This window comes from Choloepus didactylus, chromosome 1 (assembly GCF_015220235.1).
Source record: "Choloepus didactylus isolate mChoDid1 chromosome 1, mChoDid1.pri, whole genome shotgun sequence".
NCBI lineage: Eukaryota > Metazoa > Chordata > Mammalia > Pilosa > Megalonychidae > Choloepus > Choloepus didactylus.
Genome location: NC_051307.1, coordinates 224439057 through 224454440, shown reverse-complemented (window position 1 = coordinate 224454440; position 15384 = coordinate 224439057). Strand labels below are relative to the sequence as shown.

Below are 15384 nucleotides of genomic sequence, written 5' to 3'. Positions count from 1 at the left end.
AAAAAAGAAATTAAAGGAAATTAGTAATCAGGTACATACTATGGGACAAAAGAGAACACCATAAAGGTTTTGATATTCTGGATTCATTTATCGAACAACTACTAAGTTGTGTGTGATAAGATAGAACACTGAGCAAGATTAATAAAATACTGAGATAAAAGATGCACCCTTAGGGGACTTAGAGTCTTGTCAGGAGGGTAAGTAGGTTAATACAGAAACCAAAATGGAGGCCAGTCATAGCAGGAGCCCCAACTGCAGCCACGGTAGGGAAAGATCATTTACAGAGGACAGAGCCCAAGAAGGCTTCAAGGTGGGGGTGAAGACAGGATTTTGAGAAAACATTCTAGTGACAGTTATTGACAGAAGCAGGTATGTTCAAGGGATTGCAGCAATACAATTAGGTTGGAGAAAAAGGGTTAGGCTTTGTGGGTCAAAGTTTGAAAACCACATTAAGAATTCGACTACCTACAGCATCTGAAATCAATCTTATTAGTAATGACAGGAACTGAAAGTTATCTTAGAATGAAAATTTATCAAGATAGTTTTTAAATTTGATGATAACTGGAAACAAAGTGCAAGAAGAATTCAAGTTGGGAAAGCAGGTGGAATGGATACAAGGAAATTCAATAGCGGGCTAAGACAATTGCCTAGGTAAAGACAACATAGGAGACAAACCATTTTGAGCCAATAAATAAATTTCTACTTTCCATGAGGAAAAAAATGACAACAATTAGGAATATTGGACTACTAAACATTACGCCCACCCAAGGAATATGTTTTTTTTTTTAAAAAAAAAAAAAAAAACCCTATTAGAACAATATTATCTTTGACTAAAATCTAATGAAAAATACTCTTTGTAATGTTATTCCAATCCTGTTTGGAACATCTACAGACTATCAAAAGAATGTGAAATATTTTCCCTATTATCTTACTGCCTGTAAGATGATAGAAAAATTGTTTCTCAAAATATCAGCTGCAGAATGAGCTTTCAGAGAACACAGCTTCAGAGGGTTCCCTTCCATTTGTTTTAACCCAAATAGTCTGTGTATACTTTTTAATATATTTTTTCTTTAACTTTTAATATTAACCCTAAGTAACGAATGGGGGTGTGGAAGGAAGGGGATCGAAGAAACTCCATCAATTTGAAGAGAGTTCATTATTTTTGTTGTATTTTACAGAGTGTCATTTTAAATAAGTGCTAGCCTGGAGAAAGTCTTTACTGTTTTGAACCACAGGCTTTATATTACCTTAAAAAGAAATACAAAAAAAAAAACCTCTCAGCCGCAAGTTGGATGCTTCTGGCAGCAGTACAAATCTAGCACCACCCAGGGAGAGAGTGTATTTGCTTCTCTGCTCACTCCTGTCAGGGTAGAGGAATGCTGGACATCGAGCGACAACAAGGGAGGCTGGCCAGAGCATCATCACACTGCTGCCTAGTCCCAAACCTTGGGCCTCCTCCTTTTGGAATACACAGGTGAGTACACTGCCGTGCTTTTGCTAATGGTGCTCACACCTGATTCAGTGCAATTAGAGTAATTGAGTCCTAGCTCACTGCAACAAGCCATGAAAGTCAAGGTGCACCATCAAGGTACATAATAGGTATCCTCAACAACTTCAGAGAGAGCAACTTGGCATACCTTAGGTCAGAGGGTCCTCATGCAACCAAACAAATTGCTGAAAAGCTAATTTGTGTTTTACTATTTTTTACATCTTTTAACATCACTGTGCAGCATGTTTTTCTACAGGCTATAAAAAAACATTAAAACAGCAACTGAGTGTTTACAAATCTGTGGCTAACTGTCAATCTGCTACTCTTTCATACTCAGAAATTATAAGCTCTTATAGCAATCTGTATTGTTAACAAACGAAATATCTTGTAAAGGTTATCTTACAATGTTACTGTTTAAAAATAATACAAATGTATAAAATGTAAGACAACATTGGATAGTGAACTGAAAGCCTATGTAGACAGAATTTTCCCATAACATGGCAGTAGTCTCTAAATATAAAACTCAATGTTATAAATTTGGGTTCTTAATGAATTTTTTATATCACAAATTCTGTTTCCACTTAGATGTCAGAAACTGAGCTGAAGAAGATAAAAGTAAGAACAGCTGAGAATTCTGAAAATGATAAAAATAACGTATCTTGGTTGAATGAAGGTAAGTCCTCTTGCTGTCAATTTTCTACTGTGTGAAAATTGTAATTTTGTTTATAAACATGATATAGTGTGGGAGAGGGAGGAAAAAAATGCCCCAACAGTTCAAGTGGTATTTAGTGCTTACGTTTTTTTGTTTTTTTTTTTTTTTTAACAAACATGTGGCTTAAGTTGTAGTTGGCAGATCTTTGGTATTGAAATGCTTGTCATAGTTCCTGTGTTGCAGGAAAACAAGATTTTTTGTTGTTGATAAGACTTGATCCACATTTTAAACTCAGATAGCTAAATATGTATATTATCTGTGAGGTTCTGGTGTTGCTGTTGATTTTTCTCTTTTATAGACAAGGATACTTGATAATTTGAGGACAAGTATTTTTTTATATAATCACAAAAAAAGAGTAATGTAGGACATAATGTCTACAAATAGCATCTCCATTCACTGTAATTAGAGAAGCCACCTTCCCTGGGGAGAATGCTGTCGGCCACGGGGCAACATGCGTAATATGGTTGCTTGAAATACACACACAAATCGATATATTCTCCTGCAAGGAGTACAAATTTGTGCACTTTGGAAAATATGCATAAATTTGAGATTATTTACTAGAAGGTTTGGTTACATAATCTTTTGATTTTATTAGCATTTTAATATCACTGAAAAGAAACTGATCAGATATTTTCTCTAAATAGAGATACCCTTTTTCATCATTTCATGAAATTGTTAAATTATAAAAGAACAGCTCCTAAGTAGTTGCCATTCTTGAAAATTTCTTTATAAGATCATGGGAAACTCTAATAAATATGTCAAGTGAGTTATACATGGCCAAAACATCAATAATAATATCAACATTTATTTATGTTTATTGATGATTTTGCTGAATCATCATAAAAATTCTATGAAGCATTTATTACCTCTAATTTACAGATAAGAAAACAAAGCCTTGAAGAGTTTAAGTAACTTGCCTAAAATTACAAAATCAGAAAATGCCAGAGTTGGGATTTAATCCCAGGTTATGTGACTCCAGAGCACTTGAATTTAGCCACCATGATACACTGTGTCGCAAAGCGTGAAAGCTTTAAGTTATCTGTCAGGTCATGATCTGTTCTCAAAAATGTTTTCCTACACTGCTTAAACCAACATGGCCAACTTCATGCAAACCTTCACATTCACTCTTATCCTTATCCCACTCCACCCTAAAATATGTTTACTTTTTAAAAGTTTCAGATCATTCCTTTTTCCCAATTGCCCAGTAACCAGATTTAACACTTGGCTGGAGTTAAGGATGGGGGTGGGGCGTCATTTCTTACAGAGACTCTCAGCATAAAGAGTTGTTACAGACATGGTGTATTTTTAGAATCATGTGAAAGTAGAACATCAAACTTCCCTCGAAGAGTCCTTGCGTTTTTTTGTGAACTCCAAATCAAAGAAAACAGAGATGTTCTTTACTACAAGTTACAGTGAAGTTTATATATGTATTTTTTACTTTCATTGCTCCATGTAATAGACGTCTCACCCAGAAAGCATGATGAAATTGATAGACCAATCAAATGTTTCTTGAAGAATTTTCTTAAACAAACAAACAAAAAAATGTCATTAAGTACAATTTAGGCATCAAATTCTTGTAATCTATAAAATCTAATTTCCCAGGTTACCTGTTTTGTTCCATTTGGATACTGCATTTAAGCGACATTCAAATTATGTTTACTATGTTCCATAAAAGGAAAATGGGCCAGATGCTAAATGACAACATCTTAACTGGGAATTATCAGAATGAAGTAGTTTGAGAACATAGATGTATTTTTTTTAAATGTTAAGAAAAAGTGCAAGTATTTTTGTGGGCAGCTAAAAAATGGTCAACTGGTGTGGTGAGAAGAACATGACATTTGAAGTGAGGCAGAACAAGGTTTTTAAATCTCAGGTCAGCTATTAATTAACTGTGTGACCGTGGACATGCTACTTAACCTGTCTAAGCCTCAGATTCCTTATCTGGGGACTGCAACACCTGCCTCTTAAGGTTGTGGGCATTAAATGAGATAATGTTATTTCTGTGTTTCTTTTCCTCTTTAAGGCATAATTCAAAATAATATGGTCACGTTTTCTGAGAGCCTGGTTGCCACACTGGCCCACATTTTGAATAATGTATAATAGCAACAGTGCCATAGACAGTTGTAGTGTTTGATATAAATTACCTCATTTAGTACCACAATAACCGAGTGAGAAGTAGTATTGTTCCCATTTTACAAATTAGGTGACTGAAGCTCAGAGGGATTTTGGATCATGCTCATTCTTGAAGAACTGTTAAGCAGTCCAAGACTTCCAGTTCCAAACTCGGTTCTTTCCAATAAACCACTTTATCACAGTAACTTCCCCAATAATATCAAACCACCTTTTCAAAAAACATGAAATAGATGCTTTAGAGTTGTTCAAAAAAGTTTTCATCATGAATGACAAAAGCAGTTGCTTCTCACATCACAGTGCCAGTTGTCTTTCTCTGGAACTCCCACTGAATATTCCCTTTTGTTAAAATGCAAATAATCATAGTAGTAACTTATTAGGGTTGTGCAAGGCTATCTATGTAAAGCACTGGCACTCCTTTTCTCACAGTGAGCATGCATCCAGTAAGAATTATCACCATCCTCAATACTGATATTGTTTCTATTTTCTCATCTTCAAACATTCATTTGAGTATTCAATTAAGTCAACATTTATCAATCACAGTATTACTAGAGACAAGATATTATTGGATGGCAGAGAACAATAAAAAAGAAGAATCACACCCCTGCACTCCAAGATCTTATCACTGTTTTTGGCTGAAAGGTGAAGAGGCTCTTATCTGCTGTCCACATTGAGGTGTGGTTTGGGAAAATAAATCTGTAACTGCTGTGCACAATGTGGTGAGGCAGGCAGAGATGAAGGGAAGCAAGGTTAGTGATCGCTATGAGAGCAATACACCCAACCACCCTGGAGTGAAGAGAACATGACTTGGATGAAGGTCGTAACAAGAAAAGGAAGAAAATAGGCCCAAACATGAAAAACTTTCTGAAGGAAAATTTGACATAACATAGAAATTGGTTAAAAAAAATTACAGGTAGAAGATAGATTGTAATACACCATTAAGCCAGGGAGCATTTTGGATAAGTATTTCAGTGCTTGCACCTTATACCATTTGATACGGAAGAGAAACATTAAAATGAAGGGATAGAAGTACTTAAATTGTTGCCATTTGCAGTTTAAAATCAAAGCTTCACCAGTGTTTGAACTGCACACAATTTCTTATAGTGTCATGATTTTTCAAGAAGAGCTGGCAATCTCCTGATTTCTAAAGTTTAAGAAAAAATAAAAAACAATTAATTAATAATGATGATAATGATGATGACGACAATAAAGTACCATACAGGAAAAAATGAAACCAGGTTCTGTGCATCTATTGTAGCCCACAGGCTACTAGTTGTAAATTCTGTTTAAAAGCTTTAATACCTAAACAACATCTATTGCAATTTCCTGAAAACTGCTTTTCTCTAAATATTGCTGCACTGTCATATTTACATGTTATGAACAAAGTCAGGATACCAATTGTTTGAACTAAAAAAATTGTTAAATAAGAGAATATCAAAATAAAACTGTCTTCAAAAGACTAGTTTCCTATAACTGTTTTAGTGAGGCATTCTATTCAGGGCTCTAATAAAAAGAAGGAAGAACAAAATTCATTCCAAGATACATGTGTACCCTCAGTGCACCAAAGCAGTAGTTTTCTAATCTTCTAACCAGATGTTGTCTCTGTCTAATGACTGCTGAATTGGGTGATGCCCCAGCAGCGTCCCACCTCAATGGAAAAATCTGTGCTGTGAGAAAATATTTGATTTTTTAAAAAGGCCACCAACAAGTCTTGCTCATCTTCCGTAACTGTTAGGAGGAACACAGAAGATCACAATTCTGTAGCTATAACTCCTTTTTTGTAAGCAGTAACATGGTGATTATAATCTTTGGTGATTTCAAATTCATTATTTAGGTATATTTTAGAGGAAACCCTTCTCAATGTACTTAGTATTGATTTAGCAATTGGGTCACCAATGACTTGGCACCTCAAATACTTTGGTATTCATTTAAAACAGCCTAATGGGCCTGGAGTCATGTTCCAAAAAATTCCCTTCTGGATATAATGCAAAACCTCAAATCCATAATACCAGAATCCCATCTCATTCCCAGCCACCAATTTGTTTGCAAATGAGATGGAGAAAGTGAGAATTTGATTCACATTTATTGACATTCATAAATTCACTAGACTTCCCTTTAATTCTAAGCAAATACAACTTAGTTCACTTGCTCAAAAAATAATTTCAGAACATAAACAAGAAAAGAGTTTTGAAACCTGCTCCTCTTGAACTCACAGAAGACATGCTAGGAAAAGAAGCAAAGATACCAAAAATGAAAGTGCCACAGTTTCTGCCCTCAAGGTACTCATGTACTTAAGTGCTTTAATATAATAACTATTAATCCATGCTAATTCTCTCACTCAGGTAATTCTCATTTTTAAAAGGTGATTTTTTGTGTCTAGCTTAAAAATTAAGCCACATTAATGCCTATTTTAACTTGTTAATTTCCACAAATAGCATATTTTGCGATTCCTTTTACTATGTATACACAGGAAATGGAATCGTTAGCTCTTATACCTGGATTCTTCATTAGCTTGTGGAAAGTTACACAACACCCAAAATAGGGGCAAGGAAAAGGTAACAGTCAAATAGAATGTTCTTTTATTTTTAAGTATAGCAGATAGGAGAAATTAGATGTGAAAATATGCCCTAACAAGTTACATAAATAAGTAAAACAAATACATGAATAAGATAATTTTAAAAAGGTAATGTTTTGAAGCTTTGAAACAAGAGGATGTGAGAAAGACTGAAATGGGGACTATCCCTTAGAATTGGTGGTCAAGAAAGTTATCTCTGAGGGAGAGATACTCGAGCAGACACTTAAATGACAAAAAGGAGCCAGCCATTCCAAAATCTGAGTAGTATTCTAACAGGGAAACAGCCTGTGCAAAGAATGGCTGGACCAGAAGAAAAGAAAAAAGGAAGGAAGGGAGGGAGGGAGGGAGAGTGAAAGAGGGTGAAGGGATGAAAGAAAAGAAATGAATGGAGAGAAGAAAACAGAGGAGGGAGGGAAAGGAAGGTGCGTAAGCCAGAAATAATGCAGAGCTTTACCAACCACAGTCAGGAATTTGGATATTTTTTCTGAAGCAGAATTAGAAGACACTGGAGGTTCTAAGCGGGGGAGTATAAGCAATCACTTACATTGTAGGAAGTAAAGAGAACAAGCAGAAAAGAAAATAGGAGGCAACTGCAGTTGACCAAAGAAAAGATGATGACTAGGATAGGTTAAAACTGTGAAGGTGGAAAAGAGAATGTATTTGAGTTCTATTTTGGAGACAAAGCTAAAAGAACACACTTGTACACTGGTGTGGCACAATGGAAAGAGTGGAGTCAAAGGTGACTTCTGGTTTGAGATGTTAGGATGATGGTAATTCTAGACAGAGAAGAATGACAGAGGAAATGGCTGGAGAGAGGAGAATCAGGAGATCTGTATGGGGCAGGTTAAGTGTGAAATGCCTATGTCAACCATGTGGAAATTGTCAATTGGGTAATAGGATATCCTATCCTATAAGATCTACTTGATCTACTTTGAGCCTTTGAGTAACATTGACAGGGAACATCTTCTTGAGAAAGAGGATTTTTGCTGAGACTTGACAGATGAGATGGCACCTTGTTGATGGGGAAAGTGAGGGAAATAAAATTTCAGGTACAAGACATGTCAAGTTTAAGGGCCCTGGGGCATGCTCCAAGATGTGAGAAAAAGAAGAGTGGCTGGAGCACCATGACCCAAAGGATGGCATTTTATAAGTGTGGAGAGTTTGGCTGAGAACAGACCTTAGAGTCTTCCATGGGCCCTGGTCAGCATTTTGGATGGAAAAAAATTCTTCACTCTAGGGGTAGCTAAAGAGATACTTTATATTGTTATAAAATATACCCCACTACATTTTATTTTCAAACAAATGCAAGAAACTATCAAAGGAGTGAACAATGCTTTCACATTTAGCAATTACAAAATAGAGCTTTATCAATTCTTGGGAGCAAAGTGAACAGACACTAATTCTGGCTTAATTAATGAAGAGGGAAATTTTTTGAAAGGCTCAGCGTGGCTTGAGGCTAGAAAGAAACTCCAGATCCAGGATGGGCAAGAACTAATCAAGTCTGGTGATACAGGTAAAAGACTAACCAATCTACTCAAGTCATCACCCAACTCAAGATTTCAAGTCCCAAGGAAGAAAATGCAATAGCTTTGGCCATGAGTCACCCCTGGCTAGGCAAGGCAGGGAACCTTGGCTGACAACACCACAAGGCTACACACAATGGGGAGATATTCTTCACTCTTTCAGAGGAAATTTAGGGTTCTGATAGCAGAATAAAGGGAAAACAGATGCTGCGTAGCCCCCAAATAATGTCTACTCCAAGAGCCAATTCCCAATGACCTTCCCCACTAGGAATGATATCGCCTTAAGAATCTGACAGGTACTGTTGATAAAGGGCTGAGCATTTCAGGAAGGAGAGTACTTATTTTAAATGTACTGGCCTTCTACTGAAGTTCAAATGTAAGTATCATTTTGATTCTCTGATAAACTTATTTTATGTTTAGAAAGTTCAGTAAAAGATGAGATCTTCTGTGTTCTCATAGGTCAACAAATTAAATTCCAGTGGCACATACTATAGCTGATAGTTGAAATTTCTTCCAGCTAAGGCTATAAAGTAGTAAGTTCATTTCTTATAAAATGATGATGTTGATCCCAATGGAACGGAAGGCCTAGAAGATGCCATGTCAGCCTTGAGACTATGACCAGATGAATTAATCAGTGCAATGTCCCTATAAGTTACTAAACAGCAGATTTAAAGACTCTCTTTCAATGATGATACAGCAGTACATCAAATCCAGAATGATCTTAGCTCACCATTATTAATTGCAATTTTATGAACTAGGAGTGGAAGTAACCCCTCCTGTCTTAAAGGAAGAAGAGAACTGTAGATAACAAGAAACTTCAAAAGATTTACCTCTTTCAGTTAGAGGTTTTCAGTGGAATCATTCATTTCCCTATATGTAACAACAGCTGTTGATGTGGTATAAACTTAATCAACATTAATATGAAGAGTAATCTTACAGTGAAAGAAAAAAGTCCCTTATGTTCTATGCCTCAGGAATAAGGACATTCCATTATCTGTAAATCCTACGAAGAGATACTTTATTTTTATATGATTATGGCTCATTTCTTTCAGTTTAGGAACAGCATTTAGAGGGAATATACTCTCTAATAAAACGCACCTACACTAGGTGTTCACCAGACCATTAGTTAAAAAAGGAATGTGAGAAGAGCAAATGAAGACATCGCTCTACAGTCATAAATTATTTCAACCATTTTAGCCATTATTTAAGCCTGTCAAGAAGTAAATGTGCAGCAAAGACGAAAAGCAAGGGCAATGGCAGTAGTTTCTTGAAGTAGTCTACTTCAAGAAAAGTAGAGAGAACAATTCATAGAGGCATAATATTAAATAAGACATTAGGCAATTCTCCCTCTAAAGCTGAATTCTCATACCAACATGGATCTGAAACAAAACAGCTACATTACAGAAGGTAAAGAAGATGCTTCAAGATTTCTAATCTCAAACAACAGACAACAGGAGAGGAAAATCCGCATTTTAGCTCTTCTTTCACTTTCCAATTCTATTTTCTTTTTTTGAAACATATAGTTAGAAAATTCAGTTTTATAGATAGGAAACCAAATTTCTTCTAGCACTAACCAAGGACATAGGTTAGTACTATATTATCTTAAATTTACATAAACTCTTTGGGAACAACAAGCAATATATCAAAAGTCTATACTGAAAGTACAAATTAATAAAAAAGAAAAGATTTCACTCTTCACCTTTGTCTTAAAACTAGTTTATTCAGCAATATGTGAAAATCCAGATAAGATTAACCATTCATGTCATAAAAGAAATACTTTTTACAAAATATTATAAAATTAAGTAAACCAAATATACAAATGTTTTTATTTCCTGCATGGCAGAGAGTTACATAAAGAATACACCATGATTTTCACCCTTGAGGAACTTTTGATTCAGCTGGGGAAGCAAAATATCAGCAACATATCTTGTTTATTACAGTATTTACACAAGAGCAAGCTCTTTGGCTGTATTTAAAATATTGGACGGAATTTTTCAATATCAAATATCATGCACAGATATGAGTGAGTATGCCCAGATTCCTTTGATGGAAGCAACATTCTCTTAAAATTTAGACATTTTGTTTGATGTTTTCTGTTTTGTTTTCAACAGATTTAGGAAGTTTGTACTAAAACAACTATACTAAGGAGTCACTTGAAAACAGCAGGACTAATATGAAAGGAAAGCAAATAATATCCTTATTAAAGTTGGAAAAAATTGCAACATAAAAAGATGAAGATGCTTAATAGATAGTAAGAAAGTTCATTTTTTTCAAGGTAAATCTCTGTTATTCAGTGAATAGGAGGAAGGAAATTTGCAATTTGTACTAACGATTTTTTTTTTCTAATAACAACACGATTTGGAGGCCTATAATATTTACAGAGTAATAATACATGGGGGAGGTGTATGAATTTAATACACTATTAAAACTTCTAAATCCTTAAGGCCAACACCCATCACTTAAGAAACAATTCTCACTGGCTTCAGATTCTAGGTCAAACAGTCAAGTATGATTTCTGTATTATAACTTATTCTCTGATAGAAAAATATACTTTTTTGCTTCAGTTTTACTTTTAAAAAATCAGTCTTTCTTGGACACTCCTAACTGTAACTAAGAGAAATAGCTAGTTCTTATCATTTTAGAGGCTACATTAGTAATGCTAATTAGGAATCCAATTTAGTTTTCAGAAACATTGAACAGGAAAAAGTTACGTGGTCAAGACTAATATGTATAACTATGTTTCTGGAACAAAATGTTCTTTTTCCATCCTTCTCTCTGGCCTTCCAACAACACATTCATTGACTGTCTTCTATTTACAAGTCAACATGGGAGTTATTGTGACAGAATCAAAAATAAGTAACACTCAAGGTACCTACAATCAGTGTATGAGTGATGTTGCAGGGGGCAGTGGTGGTTAAATAAGTTCACCTCTAAGTCAGTATATTTAAAAATAAGGAGAAATATTAAGCATTAATTGTTAATTACTCAAGGGCAAGGGTGGATCTGGCTTGCTCACTTCTATCTTTGAGCACTCAAATAGTTCCTGGAGTATAGCACATGCTCAAAAATTACATGAATAAATGAATAGATAAATGAAGAAATTTCAAAGAAGATATGGGATTCAGAAGTAGGGGAGAGCACATTGGGAATTCAGAAAAGTTGGAATTTAACTGGCCCATGAATCACACATAGTAGCTTTAAGAACTGATGGAATATGATGGCCTAAAGTGTGGAAGCAGAAAAGCCTGGGGAGTGTTCTACTCAGAGAACAGTAGCTATGTTTGCCTGGATAAATTGTATGTGCAGGAGAAGAGGAAATAAACCTTGACTGTATTATGAAAGGCTTTTAATATCAGGCTGAGGAGCTTGTAAACTGAATAATACAGGGCAAAGGGAAACCATCTAATGTATTTGGGATTGGGCTTGGGTAGGCAGACAGGACTTAAAGATGGCAGGATCAAATCTGTGATTTAGACAATAACTGCGACTTGAAGATCTTTATGAAGAGTAATTGGAAGGGTAGGGACTGGAAACAGAATGACTAATTAGAAACTTGTTGCATCCATGGATGAAAAGGAATGACTTCTGAATTGGGAAAGTGGTTACTGGGGCAACAGAAACAAAGAGGCTGGCACCCAAGAGAAAGCTGGCCCCGACGCCTTAGCCATGGACTGGTTACTAGGGGATGGGAGAAAGAGGTAGTTGGCAGAGATTATACAGAGTCTCATGATTTACACTGGAATTTCCAAAATGTATAGATATAGATACAGATAAAGAATACATGTGCCTATAAATATATATTGCTTTATGTAAGTAATCTATGTTCTTTGAAAAAATATTTTGTAGAAATATTAGAAATGCAAATGGAAAAAATTACTTCAAATCCTAATATCCAGAGATAGCCACTGCCTATCTTTTCTCATGTGTTTTATATTCAAAATGATATATAAGTATGTGTAAAGATATATATTATATATCACATATATATATATATACACACACAGACATGAACTAATAATTTCGATAAAATATGATCATACAATATCCAGTAATGTAACATAAATGAATGTGAAAACTTTTCAGGTCAATCACTATAGGTTTACAGTATCATTTCAATGATAATACATGTAGTATTCCACTATCAAAGTAAAAAATAACCATCTCCTATTTTTGGATATTCAGGTTGTTTCCATTTTTTTGCTCTTAAAGCTCTACAACATATACTGGCATCTCCTTGTAACCTCTTAACTTCTTACTTTGGTGTTCATGTGATTATTTACAATATCTTGCACATCAGACCTTCAGTTTAGCTTCATAAAAGTCACGGCAGAAGCTCCTAATCATGTTTGTTCTGCTGACGAGGTAAGGAGAAGTTAAATGACAAAGTCATATGGGAAAATAGGTAGCAAGACCAGGTCTCAAGCCCAGGTTTCCTAATCCCAAATCAGTTGCTTTTTTCCATCATAGACTCTGCTTTGAAATACACTTGAAAGTAGATAAACAATAACCCTGATTTGCATTAATTTCAGCAATTAAAATTAAAGAAGAATGGAAAAATTTGGGGTAGTCCACGCTGAGGTAGCAATTTAAACCTATTTTTCACTTAAAAGCATTCTCTGAACACATATCTTCAGCACAGATTTGCATGGGACAGAGGACTTAGTTATGACAATAGACAAAGATTCAGAAGGTGACTTATCTATAGATTATAGTGATTAAATAGTTCACAATGGATTACAACATTTTAATATTGCTGCATTCATATTTAAGAGATAAAAGTTGAACTTCAGCTCTCATAATATCCAGTCATATAAGACACAAGGAAGGCAGTTATAAGGATGAATCACTTTAATATCTTCCCATTGAAGTTGGCCAACTAAACAAAAACATGGCAGATAGAGAAAGGAAGTGGAAATTTTATTTTGTCTGCTCATCTCTGTGAAACAGGCACTTAAAAATAAAACATATCACATCAAAGTGTGGGGTAAAAATAACTCCAGTGGCAGAAGCAACTATGATCAGATTAAGAAACAGCAATATATTTTTGCATGGTTAATAAACAGATCAAAACCTGCAAACCTAAGGATATTTGGATGCCAAATCTAACCTTAATTTGCAAATTTCCCTATCTGGTCATACCACCTCTCCAGCAAGAAAAGTATATGTCACACAGCCCCTGCTTTCTCATATGCAGCAACAAGCACCCCACTGTCAACCTTAGATGTGACCCTGATCTTTCTTGTTATATTTAAAATTTTAAAGAATTTGCCCCCTTATGTCTTTAAATAGTAGGATTTAGCACAGAATAAAAGATACCATTCTATTAAAGCATTAAGCCAGAAACAAATACAACAACATATTCCAGATAGCCATTATGGAGATCAGATCCATTGTATTTTACAATCATGAATTAAATTAATTTCTATCTGGATGGTCAGAAACCTGCAAGTTTATGATAATAGTACTTTTTAGTTAAAATTAGAAAGCTTTTTTTTTAAAGTAATCTAAATGATACTTTAAAAATTCCCTGATTTCTTAACGCCTACCCCACAAAAGGAAAACAAACAAATAACAAATGTCATACACAAAACACTTAAGAAAGGGAGCATTTTAATTCCTCGTTTTACATAAGAGAAGAAACTAAGTCAAATGATCTTCCATCCTCCAAGAAGAAATTTAATGCAACTTAAAGAATTCTAGTTACACAAATATACCAACTGATCAACACAGCATCAAACCATATGCAACTATAAGCATGTGTATGACTGTCTAACCATGTGAAACTAGAGAGATTATATAAACTTGGCATTTGTAACAAGAGAAACTAAATGAACAACTTGGGGGTTAAACAGAGTATAGTTTAAGGACAATTATCTAGTGGCTCAAATATCTAAATTCTTCATTTCCACCAAGACATCCAGTCTCTCTGTGGTCAGGAACAAGCAACTTACAACCTCTATTTCATCTTTCCCTAGCATATTTAAGAAAACAGGTAGGCTCTTCAATTCTTTCACTTTGTTTTTGTAAGGACTCACTTTATATTAACTAGCTTCACAGAATCAGGCAATGTAATTTGAACAATTATTAAAATTATTCCATTAAAAGTTTGACAAGCAGAGTATTACACCTAAATATAAATTTGAGTTTATTTTATTTAAAAAAGAAAGCAGGGTTCAGAAAGAGAAATAAATTTGTATCACTTCTTAAGAATCTTCGGATAAGGATTATATATTTCCCAATTCATCAATCAACAATTACTGGTTAAGCCGCTACGCACTGGGAGGATTTGGACAGGATCCTGGCAATAAATAGACCAGAGAAAAGGAGCCAGATCACACAGGGCTTACTAGTCACGCGAAAGAACTTTACTCTAAGAGCAATGGGAAAACATTAAAAGGCACAAAGCACAGAAAGGCCATTACTAGATTTGCCTGTTGAAATACCATTTTGGCTGTAATGAAGATTGGAAAGGCAGAGTCGTCGATTGGTGGAAAGCAGGAAAGAAGGCTTTCAGAAGCCCAGGTAGGAGTTAAGAGGGGACAGGGTGAAAGCAAAGAGGGGAGAAATTTGAGAACTCCATGAAAATTACAATGGGCAGGACTTCCTGGTGAACTGGTTTTAGGCATAAGTGAGGTGATCGCAAAAACAGCACCCCAGATACAAGTAAATGACCATGCTCTTTACTCAATTAGAAACACAGTAAGAAATGCAGAACAGACTCTACGTTATGTGAGTTAAATAACAGTTAAATAACTAAATGGATTTTTAAAGCTACCTTATTTGGACAAGTATGTTAACCAATAGGGCCCAGTGTTTCTTGGACTTGGGTTAACTAAACTTAAGTCCATCAAATTATCTGATAGGCTCTAGCAGGAGCTAATAGTAAGAAAATATCATGCTTAGAGTTTGTTTCACTCCCTTACTCAGGGAGACAATATACTGAAGGTTTGGAGAG

General features: G+C 35.0%; 1 protein-coding gene across 2 annotated transcripts in view; it reads left to right on the top strand.

Moving 5' to 3' along the window:
• Positions 1-1133: 1133 nt before the first annotated feature.
• The window catches only part of MDFIC2 (MyoD family inhibitor domain containing 2), a 134216-nt gene continuing 119965 nt past the window's right edge, over positions 1134-15384 (top strand). The window contains exons 1-2 of one of the 2 annotated variants that reach the window (XM_037829195.1): positions 1134-1474; positions 2075-2162. In XM_037829195.1, the coding sequence (XP_037685123.1) occupies positions 2075-2162 (88 nt within the window). In that variant the 5' untranslated portion in view covers positions 1134-1474. Of the gene's footprint in view, positions 1475-1574; positions 1589-2074; positions 2163-15384 lie in introns of those variants that run through there. The other variant, XM_037829205.1, reaches the window with a different exon arrangement.